Genomic DNA, 16,673 nt, shown 5'->3' on the forward strand with positions numbered 1-16,673 from the left:
TTCCGCCATCTTGCTACACCCCGCACTCCTCCACAGTAATGATACACCGAGAAGGGGGGCAAGCCGCCATCTTGTTACACCCGGCACTCCTCCACAGTAATGATACACCGAGAAGGGGGCAAGCGGCCATCTTGTTACACCCAGCACTCCTCCACAGTAATGATACACCGAGAAGGGGGCAAGCGGCCATCTTGTTACACCCAGCACTCCTCCACAGTAATGATACACAGAGAAGGGGGCAAGCGGCCATCTTGTTACACCCACCGGAGTTTCGCATTCCAGTTATTTTTAACAGGAAACGGAGCTTAAATGCTTAGATACAGTACAGCGGAACCTCGGATTTCGAGTAACGCGGTTAACGAGCGTTTCGCAACACGAGCGCTGTGTCTCACAAAAAGAGCAGGATTCAGGCCAAAGCAGTGTGCAGTACCTCTTTTGGCCTGGAGGTGGGTGGGGGGCTGGGGCGCCGAAGCCGATCAGCGCAGTTCGGAAATGCACAGAAAGGCCCGAGGACAGCGCGACCGACTTCGGCAAATCTTGGGTAGGAAGTTTTTCCGAGGTCAGCCAAGGTGTCCTCGGGCCTTTTCGGATGTTTCCGAGGCTCTTCTGCGCCCCCCCCTCTGGCCACATGCGGTATTGCATCCCATTGAAATCAATGCAGAACAAATCATTTTCGTTTCCATTGACTTCAATGGGGAAACTCGCTTTGATATGCGAGTGCTTTGGATTACGAGCGTTCTCCTGGAACGGATTATCCTCGCAATCCGAGGTTCTACTTGTATTTTGGAATCCGGACGGACTGTTTAAATGGTACAAAGCAGCGGCAATCCTGCTGACCTCACAGGTTTGCTAATGTGACAGAACACGTTCAACATGTAAACAGTCAGTGGGATCTACGAATACTGTAAAACCTTGGATTGAGAGTGACTTGGTTTGAGAGCGTTTTGTAAGACAAGCAAAATGTTTTAATAAATGTTGCCTTGACATACAAGCGATGTCTTGACATACAAGCGATGTCTTGGTATACAAGCGATGTCTTGACATACAAGCGATGTCTTGATATACAAGCGATGCCTTGATATACAAGCGATGTCTTGACATACAAGCGGTGTCTTGACGTACAAGCGATGTCTTGACGTACAAGCGGTGACTTGACGTACAAGCGATGTCTTGATATACAAGCGATGTCTTGATATACAAGCGATGTCTTGACATACAAGCGATGTCTTGATATACAAGCGATGCCTTGATGTACAAGCGATGCCTTGAGGTACAAGCGATGTCTTGATATACAAGCGATGACTTGATGTACAAGCGATGACTTGATGTACAAGCGATGACTTGATGTACAAGCGATGACTTGATATACAAGCGATGACTTGATATACAAGCGATGTCTTGATGTACAAGCGATGACTTGATATACAAGCGATGTATTGATATACAAGCGATGACTTGATATACAAGCGATTATGTCTTTATATAAAAGCGATGTCTTGATGTACAAGCGATGTCTTGATGTACAAGCGATGACTTGATGTACAAGCGATGACTTGATGTACAAGCGATGTATTGATATACAAGCGATGACTTGATATACAAGCGATGACTTGATATACAAGCGATGACTTGATATACAAGCGATGTCTTGATATACAAGCAATGTCTTGATATACAAGCAATGTCTTGATATACAAGCAATGTCTTGATATACAAGCAATGTCTTGATATACAAGCGATGTCTTGATATAAGAGCAGCGTCATGTCACAACTGAGTATAAAAGAGAAGAGAGGCGCCTCAAAGTGTAGCAATATGGGTTACATGTAATGAAGGGACAACATTTAGCAACTTATTGCTACACTTAGAGGCGCCTCTCTTCTCTTTTATACCCTGTAAAAACATTGCTTTGATATACAAGCGCTTTGGATTACAAGCATGTTTCTGGAACGGATTATCCCCGCAGTCCGAGGTTTTCCTGTATTTGTATTTCACCTTTTGTGTTAAAAATAACCGTAAAATGCAAAACTCCGGTGGGTGTAACAAGATGTCCGCTTGCCCCCTTCTTGGTGGAGGAGTGCGGGGGTGTAGCAGGATGGCGGCGACGGAACGTCACTTCCGATACCAATTATGACGGGTCGCCAAATCTGACGGAACACCGGCATTGGAAAGCCCGGATAGAAAGTTTGGCATGAAAACAACAAAATAATTAAAAACGATACAATCTCGGCGATAGAAACACATCTGAGAAACGTGAAAGAAAAACTGGAGGAAGAAGAAGAAGAAACGACTTGACAAGTCACAAAAACGATCAGCGCTGGCGTGAGTCGGTAATCTCCGGATTGGCGATCCACCAGGACTTGGGTCAGCAGACGTCATCCACCAGCTTGGATCCGTTGATCCCTCGATAAGTGACTCTCCCGGGTCGGACGAGGACACCATGGTTGGGTTTGCAGTGGAAGTAGCGCTGCTCTCCGATCGACCCGTCGTTTTTGCCTTTGGCGGAGCGCAGTTCCAGGCCCAGCCAGACGCCGGGGGCGAAGTCCGTGGGGCCGATGTAGCGGATGACGGCCATTTCATTAGAGCTGCTCAGGAGAACCTGGGAGCCTTTGTGCAGCTTCACCCCTCCGTCACTCGTGCTGGTGGAGCTGGTGCTGCTCCAACTGCGGCGGAGCGCCGGCTTCCGGGGTCTGGTCAGAGGGAGAGGAGAAACAAAATGGCGGTTATTTATTTATTTATTTCCAAGGCGTTAAGTTATAACATTTATGCCCCCAGTACCCCCCCCCCCCAGTACACACACCCCCGTACACACACACACACACACACACACACACACACCACACCCCCGTACACTCCCCCAAGTACACACACCCCCAAGTACACACACCCCCAGTACACACACACACCCCCCCAAGTACACACACACCCCCAGTACACACCCCCCCCCCCAAGTACACACACATACACCCCCCAGTACACCACCCCCAGTGCACACACACACCCCCCAGTACACACACACACACACACACCCCCAGTACACACCCCCCCTCCAAGTACACACACACACCCCCCCAAGTACACACACACCCCCAAGTACACACACACCCCCCAGTACACACACACCCCCAAGTACACACACCCCCCCAGTACACACACACACACACACCCCCAGTACACCTCCCCCAGTACACACACACCCCCAAGTACACACACACCCCCCCAGTACACACACACACACACACACCCCCAAGTACACACCCCCCCAGTACACACACACCCCCAAGTACACACACACACACACACACCCCCAGTACAAACACCCCCAGTACACACACCCCCAGTACACACCCCCCCTGTACACACACCCCCGTACACACACACACACACACACACACCCCCAGTACACACACACCCCCAGTACACACACACCCCCCCCCCCCCCAAGTACACACACACACATACACACACCCCCCGTACACACCCCCCCCCCTGTACACACCACCCCCCCTCCCAAGTACACACACACACACACACACACACACACACACACCCCCAGTACACCCCCCCCCCCCAAGTACACACACACACACACCCCAGTACACTCCCCCAGTACACCCCCCCCCAAGTACACACACATACACCCCCCAGCAGTGGCGGCTGGTGCTCAAAATTTTTGGGGGGGGCGCAAAGGAAAAAAAAAATTGCAGTCTCACTGTGCCCAATTGCAGCCACTGTTACATGCCATTAAACGCAGTCACTGTGCCATCAATTCGCACCACTGTGCCATGCCATTAAACGCAGCCACTGTGCCATACATTGTCACCACTGTGCCATGCCATTAAACGCAGCCCCTGTGCCATACATTGTCACCACTGTGCCATGCCATTAAACGCAGCCACTGTGCCCTTTAATGGTCGCCGCTGTGCCAATTGTCCCCACTGTGCCCTGTAAATTGCTTTCTCCCCCCCCCCCCCCCGCCCGGCACTTACCTTTACTGGAGTCAGGCATCCACGTCCCACGATGTCTTCTCCCGCCCTCGATGACTGACAGGCGTCTCAGCCAATCAGGTTACAGGTAGCCAGAACCGGCCAACCTGATTGGCTGAGACGCCTGTCATCTTATCCAAGGGGCGTACAGTCTGTGCGCTCCGAGAATAAGCTTCCGGGACCCGAGGGCTGTATTGGGAAAGCCTATCAGAGCTGTTGGCTTTGATAGACATTTCCCTACAGCCAACCAGCTGGCGTTATTCAGATGGCCGGACATTGAGCGCCGACCATTTGAATAACAGCGGCAGCGGCGAAAATAACATAGATTGGTGCAATGCATGAATCTATGTTATTTCACTCAGTGGCGGTGAGAGCCAGAGGGGGCGGCGCTCCAGCGCCCTCTATGGACGAACCGCCACTGCCCCCCAGTACACTCCCCCAGTACACCCCCCCCCCCCCCAAGTACACACACACCCCCCCCCCAAGTACACACACACACCCCCAGTACACACACCCCCGTACACACACACACCCCCAGTACACACACACCCCCAGTACACACACACCCACACACCCCCAGTACACACACACCCCCAGTACACACACACCCCCAGTACACACACACACACACACACCCCCAGTACACACACACCCCCGTACACACACACCCCCAGTACACACACACACCCCCGTACACACACACACACACACCCCCAGTACACACACCCCCCCAGTACACACACACACCCCCCCAGTACACACACACACACACACCCCCAGTACACACACACCCCCAGTACACACACCCCCCCAGTACACACACACCCACACACCCCCGTACACACACACACCCCCAGTACACACACCCCCCCAGTACACACACACACCCCCAGTACACACACACCCCCAGTACACACACCCCCCCAGTACACACACCCCCCCAGTACACACACACACACACCCCCAGTACACACACACCCCCAGTACACACACACCCCCCAGTACACACACACCCCCCAGTACACACACACACACACACACACACCCCCCAGTACACACACACACACACACACACACACACACACACACCCCAAGTACACACACACACACACCCCCAGTACACACATCCCCCCAAGTACACACACACACACATCCCCAGTACACACCCCCCCCTCCAAGTACACACACATACACCCCCCAGTACACTCCCCCAGTACACCCCCCCCCCCCCCAAGTACACACACACACACCCCCAGTACACACCCCCTCGTACACACACACCCGGTACATACACCCCCCCCCCCCAAGTACAAGTACACACACACACACACACACACACACACACACACCCCCCCCCAGTACACACACACCCCGTACACACCCCAAGTACACACACACACACACACACACACAGTACACACACCCCTGTACACACACCCCCAGTACACACACACAGTACACACACACAGTACACACACCCCCCAGTACACACACACCCCCAGTACACACACACCCCCGTACACACACACACACCCCCAGTACACACACACCCCCAGTACACACACACCCACACACCCCCAGTACACACACACCCCCAGTACACACACACCCCCAGTACACACACACACACACACACCCCCAGTACACACACACCCCCGTACACACACACCCCCAGTACACACACACCCCCAGTACACACACACACCCCCGTACACACACACACACACACCCCCAGTACACACACACCCCCAGTACACACACCCCCCCAGTACACACACACACACACACCCCCAGTACACACACACCCCCAGTACACACACCCCCCCAGTACACACACACCCACACACCCCCGTACACACACACACCCCCAGTACACACACCCCCCCAGTACACACACACACCCCCAGTACACACACACCCCCAGTACACACACCCCCCCAGTACACACACCCCCCCAGTACACACACACACACACCCCCAGTACACACACACCCCCAGTACACACACACCCCCCAGTACACACACACCCCCCAGTACACACACACACACACACACACACCCCCCCCAGTACACACACACACACACACACACACCCCAAGTACACACACACACACACCCCCAGTACACACATCCCCCCAAGTACACACACACACACATCCCCAGTACACACCCCCCCCCTCCAAGTACACACACATACACCCCCCAGTACACTCCCCCAGTACACCCCCCCCCCCCCAAGTACACACACACACACCCCCAGTACACACCCCCTCGTACACACACACCCGGTACATACACCCCCCCCCCCCAAGTACAAGTACACACACACACACACACACACACACACACCCCCCCCCAGTACACACACACCCCGTACACACCCCAAGTACACACACACACACACACACACACACACACACACAGTACACACACCCCTGTACACACACCCCCAGTACACACACACAGTACACACACCCCCCAGTACACACACCCCCCAGTACACACACACACACACACACACACACCCAAGTACACACACCCCAGTACACACACCCCCCCCGCCCCCCAGTACACACACACACACAGTACACACACACACCCAAGTACACACCCCCCAGTACACACACACACACACCCCCCCAGTACACACACACCCCCCCCCCCCATACCACACACTGCAGGGTGAGCACATATATGTAAACATCGATTGTACAACATGTATGATTGCAAACGTCTGAGTGAGGGCAATAGCTCGGGGGCCATCCCACTCTAAACCGATAATCTGTAAAAAGGCTTTTAAAAAGAGTTGCCTCTGAAGAACTCGGGGTTGCGTCGAGTGAATCGCAAAAAAACGATGGGCCCCCCAAGTTTTATACATTGCCAAAAAAACTAAAAAGTGTACTATTGTGTTTGTTTGCACTAAAAATTATCTCAGTGTATTTCTTCTTGAATCTTTGCATTGAGCTGGGTGATATTTACAAAAATCTCAACTGCCATCATTTTATTCTCCAGGGTCTCTGCTTTCAGAAAATATATACATTTGTGGGGGGTTTACAGGATTTCTTAGAAAAAAAAAAAATGCAGATTTTTACATGAAAAACTTGCCCCGGTGGGCGAATGGTGAACACAACAGAGGGAGAAGGACAAACGGCAACTGACCGAAGGGGCCCCCAATCAGGTGATGAACGCGGCAATCCTCAGCACCCATATTTCACTATTCAGCCCCATCCCATGAGTGGGCGATGGCAGCTTTCCACTCGCTGTCCCACAAGTGAGCAATGGCGGCTTTCCACTCGCTGTCCCACAAGTGAGCAATGGCGGCTTTCCACTCGCTGTCCCACAAGTGAGCAATGGCGGCTTGCCACTCGCTGTCCTACAAGTGAGCAATGGCGGCTTGCCGGTTGCTGGCCTACAAGTGAGCAATGGCGGCTTGCCGGTTGCTGTCCTACAAGTGAGCAATGGCGGCTTGCCGGTTGCTGTCCCACAAGTGAGCATGTTTTAATTTTTCCGATCGTCTGTATGGAACTCCGACAGAGAAAAAACCCCACCTGGGGCACGATGGCGTCAGTGCGTAGCTCCACCCGACATGTTTCGTCACATGTGACGTCTTCCTGGCGCACCACCATTTATGACTGAAGTGGTTGTAAAGGTTCCATGTTTTTTTTACGTTCATACATTCTATACATTTAAGGTTAAGAAACTTCTGTGTAAAGCCCCCCCCCCCCCTAATACTTACCTGAACCCCATCTCGCTCCAGCGATGTGCACAAAAGGAGCAGCTCTCCTGGGTCTCTCTCAAAAAATAAATTGATATTATATCTTCTGGAGCTAAAGTGGTTAAAGAGTAACTACACTTTTGTTGAGAAGAAAACAAACTTGGCTCGGTACAAATGTAACAAGTAGGGTTGTCCCGATACCACTTTTTTAGGACTGAGTACGAGTACCGATACTGTTTTTCAAGTAGTCGCCGATACCGAATACCGATACTTTTTTTTAAATGTGTCCCCAAATGCAGCCATTGTCCCCCCATATGCAGCCATTGTCCCCCCACATATATGCAGCCATTGTCCCCCCATATGCAGCCATTGTCCCCCCCATATACAGCCATTGTCCCCCCCACATATATGCAGCCATGTCCTCCCATATCCAGCCATTGTCCCTCCCATATCCAGCCATTGTCCCCCCCACATACAGCCATTGTCCCCCCCCCATATACAGCCATTGTCCCCCCCCCATATCCAGCCATTGTCTCCCCCATATCCAGCCATTGTCCCCCCCATATCCAGCCATTGTCCCCCCCATATCCAGCCATTGTCCCCCCCATATCCAGCCATTGTCCCCCCCATATACAGCCATTGTCTCCCCCATATGCAGCCATTGTCCCCCCATGCAGCTATCGTCTCCCCCCCATATACAGCCATTGTCTCCCCCATATACAGCCATTGTCCCCCCCATATACATCCATGTCCCCCCCATATACATCCATGTCCCCCCCATATACATCCATGTCCCCCCCCATATACAGCCATTGTCTCCCCCATATCCAGCCATTGTCCCCCATATGCAGCCATTGTCTCCCCCATATCCAGCCATTGTCTCCCCCATATCCAGCCATTGTCTCCCATATACAGCCATTGTCCCCCCCCCATATACAGCCATTGTCCCCCCCCCATATACAGCCATTGTCCCCCCCCCATATACAGCCATTGCCCCCCCCCCATATACAGCCATTGCCCCCCCCCCATATACAGCCATTGCCCCCCCCCCATATACAGCCATTGTCCCCCCCCCATATCCAGCCATTGTCTCCCCCATATCCAGCCATTGTCTCCCCCATATCCAGCCATTGTCCCCCCCATATCCAGCCATTGTCCCCCCCATATACAGCCATTGTCTCCCCCATATGCAGACATTGTCCCCCCATGCAGCTATCGTCTCCCCCCATATACAGCCATTGTCCCCCATATGCAGCCATTGTCTCCCCCATATGCAGACATTGTCCCCCCCATATGCAGACATTGTCCCCCCCATATGCAGACATTGTCCCCCCATGCAGCTATCGTCTCCCCCATATGCAGACATTGCATATGGCGGGGGGGGGGGGGGGGGGGGGGGGGGTAAGTATTCTATTTGGGTATCGGGGGTATTTGCGCGAGTACGAGTACTCCCGCAAATACTCGGAATCGGTCCCGATACCGATACTAGTATCGGTATCGGGACAACCCTAGTAACAAGAAACATTTTGGCTGGATTATTATTATGACATCACAGTGATATTCCTCCAGTGAGGGCGGGAAGGAGAGCCGACACCTCCCACCATTATAATCAATACCTGCCAAACGAGTGTCTCCGGCTGACATCTTTCTGGGAAGTGGAGGTGGAGGTGGAGCTCAGACTTCTTTTAAATCCTGAAAATAATTTGGGAAAAATCCGGTTATTAGAGATCCTAAAAACTGTCCATCATCAGCATTCAGCCAACAGCTACAAAAACAATCAAATGTAAGCTGGAGGCTTCAATCTGCAGATGAACACTGCCCCCTTCAGGCTGCAATAACATCTGTTTAAAGTTGTAACTGTCAAATACAATTACAGAATAAAAAAAAAAAAAATAATGTAAATAAGAATAAAATAACTTAGAAACCTGTAAATATAATAATCAAAATAGAAATGTAAATTATTAATTTAAAAAAGAAATAATAATAAAAATATAAATATGGTAATAACAACAACAAAAAATATAGAAAAATGTTAAGTTGTTTGAATTTTTTTTAGCCCATGTTCAGCCTATAATAAAAATAATAAGAAAAAAGCAAGATTTTATTACAGTACAAAAAAAAATAAAAAGACATACAAAAAAAAAAAAAAAAAGGTTATTTTTTTTGTTTATAGGGCAGAAACATTGCATTCAGCAAGCCAGTGCTACCTACCTTGCGCCAGCGTGGGTTTCGAAGGCGTACGCCGGCGTAGGTGGAAGTGGGCGTGACCCCATGCAAATGAGGCGTGACCCCATGCAAATGATGGGCCGAGCGCCAGACAGGTACGTATCACGAACTGCGCAGGCGCCGTGACGAGGACGCATCCCAGTGCGCCTGCTCACAACCACGTCGGAACAACTGCCTAAACAATGCCGGATCACCGCGTACGCCATGAACATAACGTAGGCCCAGCCAGACACACGTCCAACGTAAAATACGCCGGCTTGTGTTCCCTGGTGCAGACCTGAGCATGTCTGTAGCTGGGTTACACCTCCTTTATGGGGAATAACTTTGCGCCGGACGTACAACTTGCGCGCATCTCGCGTAGCACACGCACGTTCGTGAATCGCTGTATTTACATATTTGAATGGCTAATCAATGGGAGCGGCACCGTGCGCCCAGCCCATATGTGCGCCCACCCTACGCCAGCGTGTGCAAGCTACGTTGGCGGGGTGTAGCCTGGTTTTAGGCGCATGTCTGTTTGTGGGTCTGGCGCACAGATACGACGGCGCACATTTGCACTTACGTCGGCGTAACTTGTTATACGTCGGCGTAAGTCCTTTGTGAATCCGGGCCAAAATTTCTAAGACAGGCCACTCATATAAAGAGCGAAAGTCCTGTAATGTGACACATATGAGAAATGTTGTGTCCCTCCTGGGCGGATCATGTGACTGCAAACTGTCCCCAAACGCCTCCTATGGTCACCTGCAGTCCTTGGCGCCACTGATCGCAGCTTTTATATAACTTGTCCAACGGCGTTGGATGACCGTGAAATTGTCAGTTAAAAGAAGGAAAAAAAAACCCTGCTAAGGTAGAAGTATCCTTACATCCAGGATGTACTATATACACACACTATATAGATACAGTATATACAAATATTGGAATATGTATCGGATTTTTAAGGTGCTTGTACGAGGAAATGGATCCGAGAAAAATATTAAAAGAAAGATATTATGGGCCAGATACACAAAGGTTAGCGGATCTTTAGATCCGTGTAACCTATGTGTTTTAAGATCCGCCCTCGCAAGTTTGTGAGGAAAGTGTCAAATTCACAACACACTTACCTCCAAACTTGTGACGGCGGATCCTAAATCCCCCGGCGGAATTCAAATTCCGCGGCTAGGGGAGTGTCATATTTAAATCAGGCGCGCTCCCGCGCCGATTTAAATACGCATGCGTCGTCCGGGGAATTTCCCGGCGTGCATTGCTCCCACTGACGTCAATAGGACGTCAGTGGTTGCGACGTGAGCGGGACTTGCGACGCGCGTGTTCGTGAATCGGCGTACGCAAACGACGTAGGAAATTTCAAAATCGACGCGGGAACGACGGCCATACTTGACAATACTTACCCCTGCTTTTAGCAGGGGTAAGTATACGACGGGTACCGCGCTACGGAAACGACGTAAGAACACAGCGTCGGGTCCGTGTACGTTCGTGAATTTCGCGTATCTCGCTGATTTACATATTATTCAGTGTAAATCAGCGGGAACGCCCCCGGCACCATTTTTAAATCAAAAAAAAGATCCAACAGTGTAACACAGTGTAACACTGTCGGATCTCAGCCCTATCTATGCGTATGTGATTCTATGAATGAGGTGCATAGATAGGAGCAGTGTAAGTCAGAGATACGATGGGGGATCTGAGATACTCCATCGTATCTCTTCTGTGAATCTGGCCCTTTATTTTAACATTAGTTAAAAAATATCTAAAAACAATATCACAGCAAATACATATAGTACAGTCCTTATGGCTACAGCAAGTTTGATGTGGTTCCCAACATGTTTCACCCTCAATCTGGTCTTCCTCAGGAGATTATGTCCACATGGAGCATAAACCTTTCCCAGGATCTAGGACAAGTATATAAAAGCTGCAATCAGTGGAGATTCAAGGGTTCTACAAACTCCGCAACAAGCCAAGGACTGCAAGTTGCCATAGGAGGCATTTAACCACTTAAGACCCGGACCAAAATGCAGGTAAAGGACCTGGCCCCTTTTTGCGATTCGGCACTGCGTCGCTTTAACTGACAATTGCGCGGTCGTGCGACGTGGCTCCCAAACAAAATTGGCGTCCTTTTTTCCCCACAAATAGAGCTTTCTTTTGGTGGTATTTAATCACCTCTGCGGTTTTTATTTTTTGCGCTATAAACAAAAATAGAGCGACAATTTTGAAAAAAAAAAATGCAATATATTTTTTTTAGGTATTTTTTAACTAATGATAAAATAAAATGTCTAATATTTTCCTAGTACAAGCACCTAAAAAATCCCTCACATACCCCAATATCTTTCTAATTTAGGGATGTGGTGGGAATTTCAGTGGCTTTGTCCGTGGTTCAGAATATATATATATATCTATATACACACACAGGTCCTGATAGCGGTGTACACCCCAATATCAGACTCACATTCTTAGTACATACCTGGGAAGGAATGATTCAGGTTGCTGGCTGGGATCTCGGATAGAGACTCCACCGATCCCGAGAGCCTACAGAACAAAAGACGGAAACTTTTTCATGAACACGGAAGATCGCAGCTGAAAATCGCAGAGCGGACCGCCATTAAAATGTCCCGGAATATTCCCCCCCCCCCCCGCAGAACTCCAACTTCTATACAAATGTTTATATTGCTCAAGTCCTCCGATCCGCCGCAGGGCTTGAAGAGAGCATTTGTCTTTGCAGAGAGTGTCAGCTTGTATTTATACTGGCCGCTCTGCAGTGGCGATTCGTCCATAGAGGGCGCTGGAGCGCCGCCCCCTCTGGCTCTCACCGCCACTGAAATAACATAGATTCATGCATTGCACCAATCTATGTTATTGTCGCCGCTGTTATTCAGATGGTCGGCGCTCAATGTCCGGCCATCTGAATAACGCCAGCTGGTTGGCTGTAAGGAAATGTCTATCAAAGCCAACGGCTCTGATAGGCTTTCCCAATACAGCCCTCGGGTCCCGGAAGCTTATTCTCGGAGCGCACAGACTGTACGCCCCTTGGATAAGATGACAGGCGTCTCAGCCAATCAGGTTGGCCGGTTCTGGCTACCTGTAACCTGATTGGCTGAGACGCCTGTCAGTCATCGAGGGCGGGAGAAGACATCGTGGGACGTGGATGCCTAAAACCAGTAAAGGTAAGTGCCGGGCGGGGGGGGGGGGGGGGGGGAAAGCAATTTACAGGGCACAGTGGGGACAATTGGCACAGCGGCGACCATTAAAGGGCACAGTGGCTGCGTTTAATGGCATGGCACAGTGGTGACAATGGATGGCACAGTGGTGACAATGGATGGCACAGTGGCTGCGTTTATGGGCATGGCACAGTGGTGACAATGGATGGCACAGTGGCTGCATTTGATGGCATGTAACAGCGGCTGCGTTTGGGCACAGTGAGACTGCAATTTTTTTTTTCCTTTGCGTCCCCCCAAAAATTTTGAGCACCAGCCACCACTGCCGCTCTGTATGTAGCTTTTGACAGGCTGTGCAAGCATCCCCGTATCTCCAGAACTATAGGTCCCGGGAGCCCCAAATTTTAACCAGTGGTGGGGAATGTATTCGTGGTCTCTGACCACAGGTCGCCAAGCTACGACCCTCAAAGTTTGATTATTTTATTTTTTTATGCTAATGGCAGGTGAGGCTCTTTAATCATGTGACCCCCCCCAGGCCAATTCTGACATTTCTCATAAAAAAACACAAAATTATGTATTTTTTTTATGTCACATGGTATTTACAGGGGGGGGGGGATGGGGTTTTTACAAATGCAATTTTTTTTGGGGGGGGGGGGATTAAAATTGCACACGCCCGTAATATGGCGACTAACCACGGTACATTACATTATCCACAGGTGACGCTTTTACAGGGGACCAGTTTGGAGTTACACAGGAGATCCGGCGGTAGAATTATCGCTCTCACTCCGACGTTCACGGGAGTGACCTAACGTTTGGTGCGATCGCCATTTACATGCGCGTGAGACCAACATGCATGTTCACATTTGTGCCTGAGCACCGAGGGGGGGGGGGGCAGTACGAGGGCGCTTTAAAAAAATCTTTTAATATTTATTTTATTTTTACATTGTATCTTTTTTTTTTTTTTTTATTAACTTTATTGCCATTACAAGAGGTGAACAACATCCCTTGTGATGGGATGGACATAACAGGTCCTCTTTACAGAGATATTTGGGGTCTCCTCTCCTCTGGCCTCCGGTTTGATCAGACGGCGTACAATGCGGTAACGGCTCATCAACAAACAAACCCAAACCAGAAATTCCTCATCGCTTCCGGTGTCTGACATCACAGAAGAGGGGCGGAGCTTTCATTCCTGCTTCCCTTCTCAGTGAATGCGACTGAACCGGTGACTTCATTACCGGGGTTCCTGATAGGACGGTAGAGCCTAGAAAAAGGTGACAGGAGGTGGAACCCCCCCACCACCACCACCACCACCAATTCAATGGCCCCCCATGCAGTTCTGAAGACTGGGGAGGAGCCGAGGGTTCGGACCCCATTTGGGTGGATCTGACGTTCACCATCCCTCGGGTTTTTAGTTTCAGCGAGTTGGCGGGCATCAGAATTGACATTTTATGATATAAGGGGGTAGATTGGTATCTGGGGGCCTCCATGTTCTTCCAGATTCCGACAGCCCCCTCCCCCCCCCCGTCCAAAATCCCCCATAACCACCAGGCCAGGGTTGTGGGGAGGAGGCCCTTTTCCTCATGAAGGTGGGGACAAGGTACTACCGCAAAAGGGCAGGAGACGGGAATGCCAGCTTTGGGAGTTTTTCGGGAAGGAGGAGATATTTAACCCCTTGGCGCCGGCCGCGCACAAATATACGGCCCCTCAGTGGGTGGGCCTTTGCATGAATTGGGGGTGAATGCAAAATAAGGAAACAAGTTTGCTACAATGTTGGGCTGAAAAGAGATTACAGGACTAGAAGGATGTACAGAGCTCTGCGGGGGAGGGGAAGGGAGGAAACATCGGGGGCAGAATTCACTCACCTTTGTACTCGCGATGGCGGGGCAAACACTCCATGTTTGGGGGGACAAGTAAAATACTGAACCCCCGAGATTGACCCATCGTTCTTCCCGTGCGGTTTATCCAATTCAATCCCACACCAATGTCCTGCCAAGAGAAAAAATATATATAAAACCAGCAAACTAAAAATGATACATTGTAATTGTTTAAGATTGTCGCAGGATATCAAGGTGCGGGCACCAGCAATGACCCACCTGGCACAACCGCCATAGAATACCCATGCCCAGAGAATAGGTGCAGAACTCCTCCCTTACAAGCCACCCTGGACTCCGCCCCCTAACCACCTCCGAGCAACAATAGAACCCCCTGAAAAAATAGATCCCCCAGTAGCCATCATCGATAGACCCCACCCTCAACAGTACATCCCTCCTAGCAATGACTGACCCCCCCCGCCAACAATAGATCCCCCACAAGCAACAAAAGAACTCCCCAGCAACAATTCCCTTCCTTCACAAAAATAGATCCCCTCCAGCAACTATAGATCCCCCAGCAGCCATCAACAGACTCTCCAGCACCTCTTTCCATTGCATACATTCAGTTTTGGGAGGTGCCGGAACTGCATTCCCCCCCACGTTCCTGCTGAAAAAAAAAAAAAAAAATCCTGCCCATGGCCTCCTGGAATATGTAACGGGAGTATCCCAGAAAGCTGCTGGCAATAGGAGGTCATTGTGTCCCAGGTCAGAGTCTCCAATCCTGCCCATGGAGGCAATAGGAGGTCATTGTGTCCCAGGCCAGAGTCTCCAATCCTGCCCATGGAGCCAATAGGAGGTCATTGTGTCCCAGGCCAGAGTCTCCAATCCTGCCCATGGAGGCAATAGGAGGTCATTGTGTCCCAGGCCAGAGTCTCCAATCCTGCCCATGGAGGCAATAGGAGGTCATTGTGTCCCAGGCCAGAGTCTCCAATCCTGCCCATGGAGGCAATAGGAGGTCATTGTGTCCCAGGCCAGAGTCTCCAATCCTGCCCATGGAGGCAATAGGAGGTCATTGTGTCCCAGGCCAGAGTCTCCAATCCTGCCCATGGAGGCAATAGGAGGTCATTGTGTCCCAGGCCAGAGTCTCCAATCCTGCCCATGGAGGCAATAGGAGGTCATTGTGTCCCAGGCCAGAGTCTCCAATCCTGCCCATGGAGGCAATAGGAGGTCATTGTGTCCCAGGCCAGAGTCTCCAATCCTGCCCATGGAGGCAATAGGAGGTCATTGTGTCCCAGGCCAGAGTCTCCAATCCTGCCCATGGAGCCAATAGGAGGTCATTGTGTCCCAGGCCAGAGTCTCCAATCCTGCCCATGGAGGCAATAGGAGGTCATTGTGTCCCAGGCCAGAGTCTCCAATCCTGCCCATGGAGGCAATAGGAGGTCATTGTGTCCCAGGCCAGAGTCTCCAATCCTGCCCATGGAGGCAATAGGAGGTCATTGTGTCCCAGGCCAGAGTCTCCAATCCTGCCCATGGAGGCAATAGGAGGTCATTGTGTCCCAGGCCAGAGTCTCCAATCCTGCCCATGGAGGCAATAGGAGGTCATTGTGTCCCAGGCCAGAGTCTCCAATCCTGCCCATGGAGGCAATAGGAGGTCATTGTGTCCCAGGCCAGAGTCTCCAATCCTGCCCATGGAGGCAATAGGAGGTCATTGTGTCCCAGGCCAGAGTCTCCAATCCTGCCCATGGAGGCAATAGGAGGTCATTGTGTCCCAGGCCAGAGTCTCCAATCCTGCCCATG

At 50.9% G+C, this 16,673-nt stretch overlaps 1 protein-coding gene across 2 annotated transcripts in view; it reads right to left on the reverse strand.

Moving 5' to 3' along the window:
• Positions 1–1,884: 1,884 nt before the first annotated feature.
• Positions 1,885–16,673, reverse strand: part of CLIP4 (CAP-Gly domain containing linker protein family member 4) — an 89,074-nt gene continuing 74,285 nt past the window's right edge. For both annotated transcript variants that reach the window (XM_040334329.1, XM_040334330.1), the window contains 4 exons: positions 14,928–15,051; positions 12,375–12,439; positions 9,316–9,391; positions 1,885–2,688 (listed from right to left, as the gene is read on the reverse strand). In XM_040334329.1, the coding sequence (XP_040190263.1) occupies positions 2,364–2,688; positions 9,316–9,391; positions 12,375–12,439; positions 14,928–15,051 (590 nt within the window). In that variant the 3' untranslated portion in view covers positions 1,885–2,363. The remainder of the gene's footprint in view (positions 2,689–9,315; positions 9,392–12,374; positions 12,440–14,927; positions 15,052–16,673) is intronic.

Source organism: Rana temporaria (genome assembly GCF_905171775.1).
Source record: "Rana temporaria chromosome 4 unlocalized genomic scaffold, aRanTem1.1 chr4yy, whole genome shotgun sequence".
NCBI lineage: Eukaryota > Metazoa > Chordata > Amphibia > Anura > Ranidae > Rana > Rana temporaria.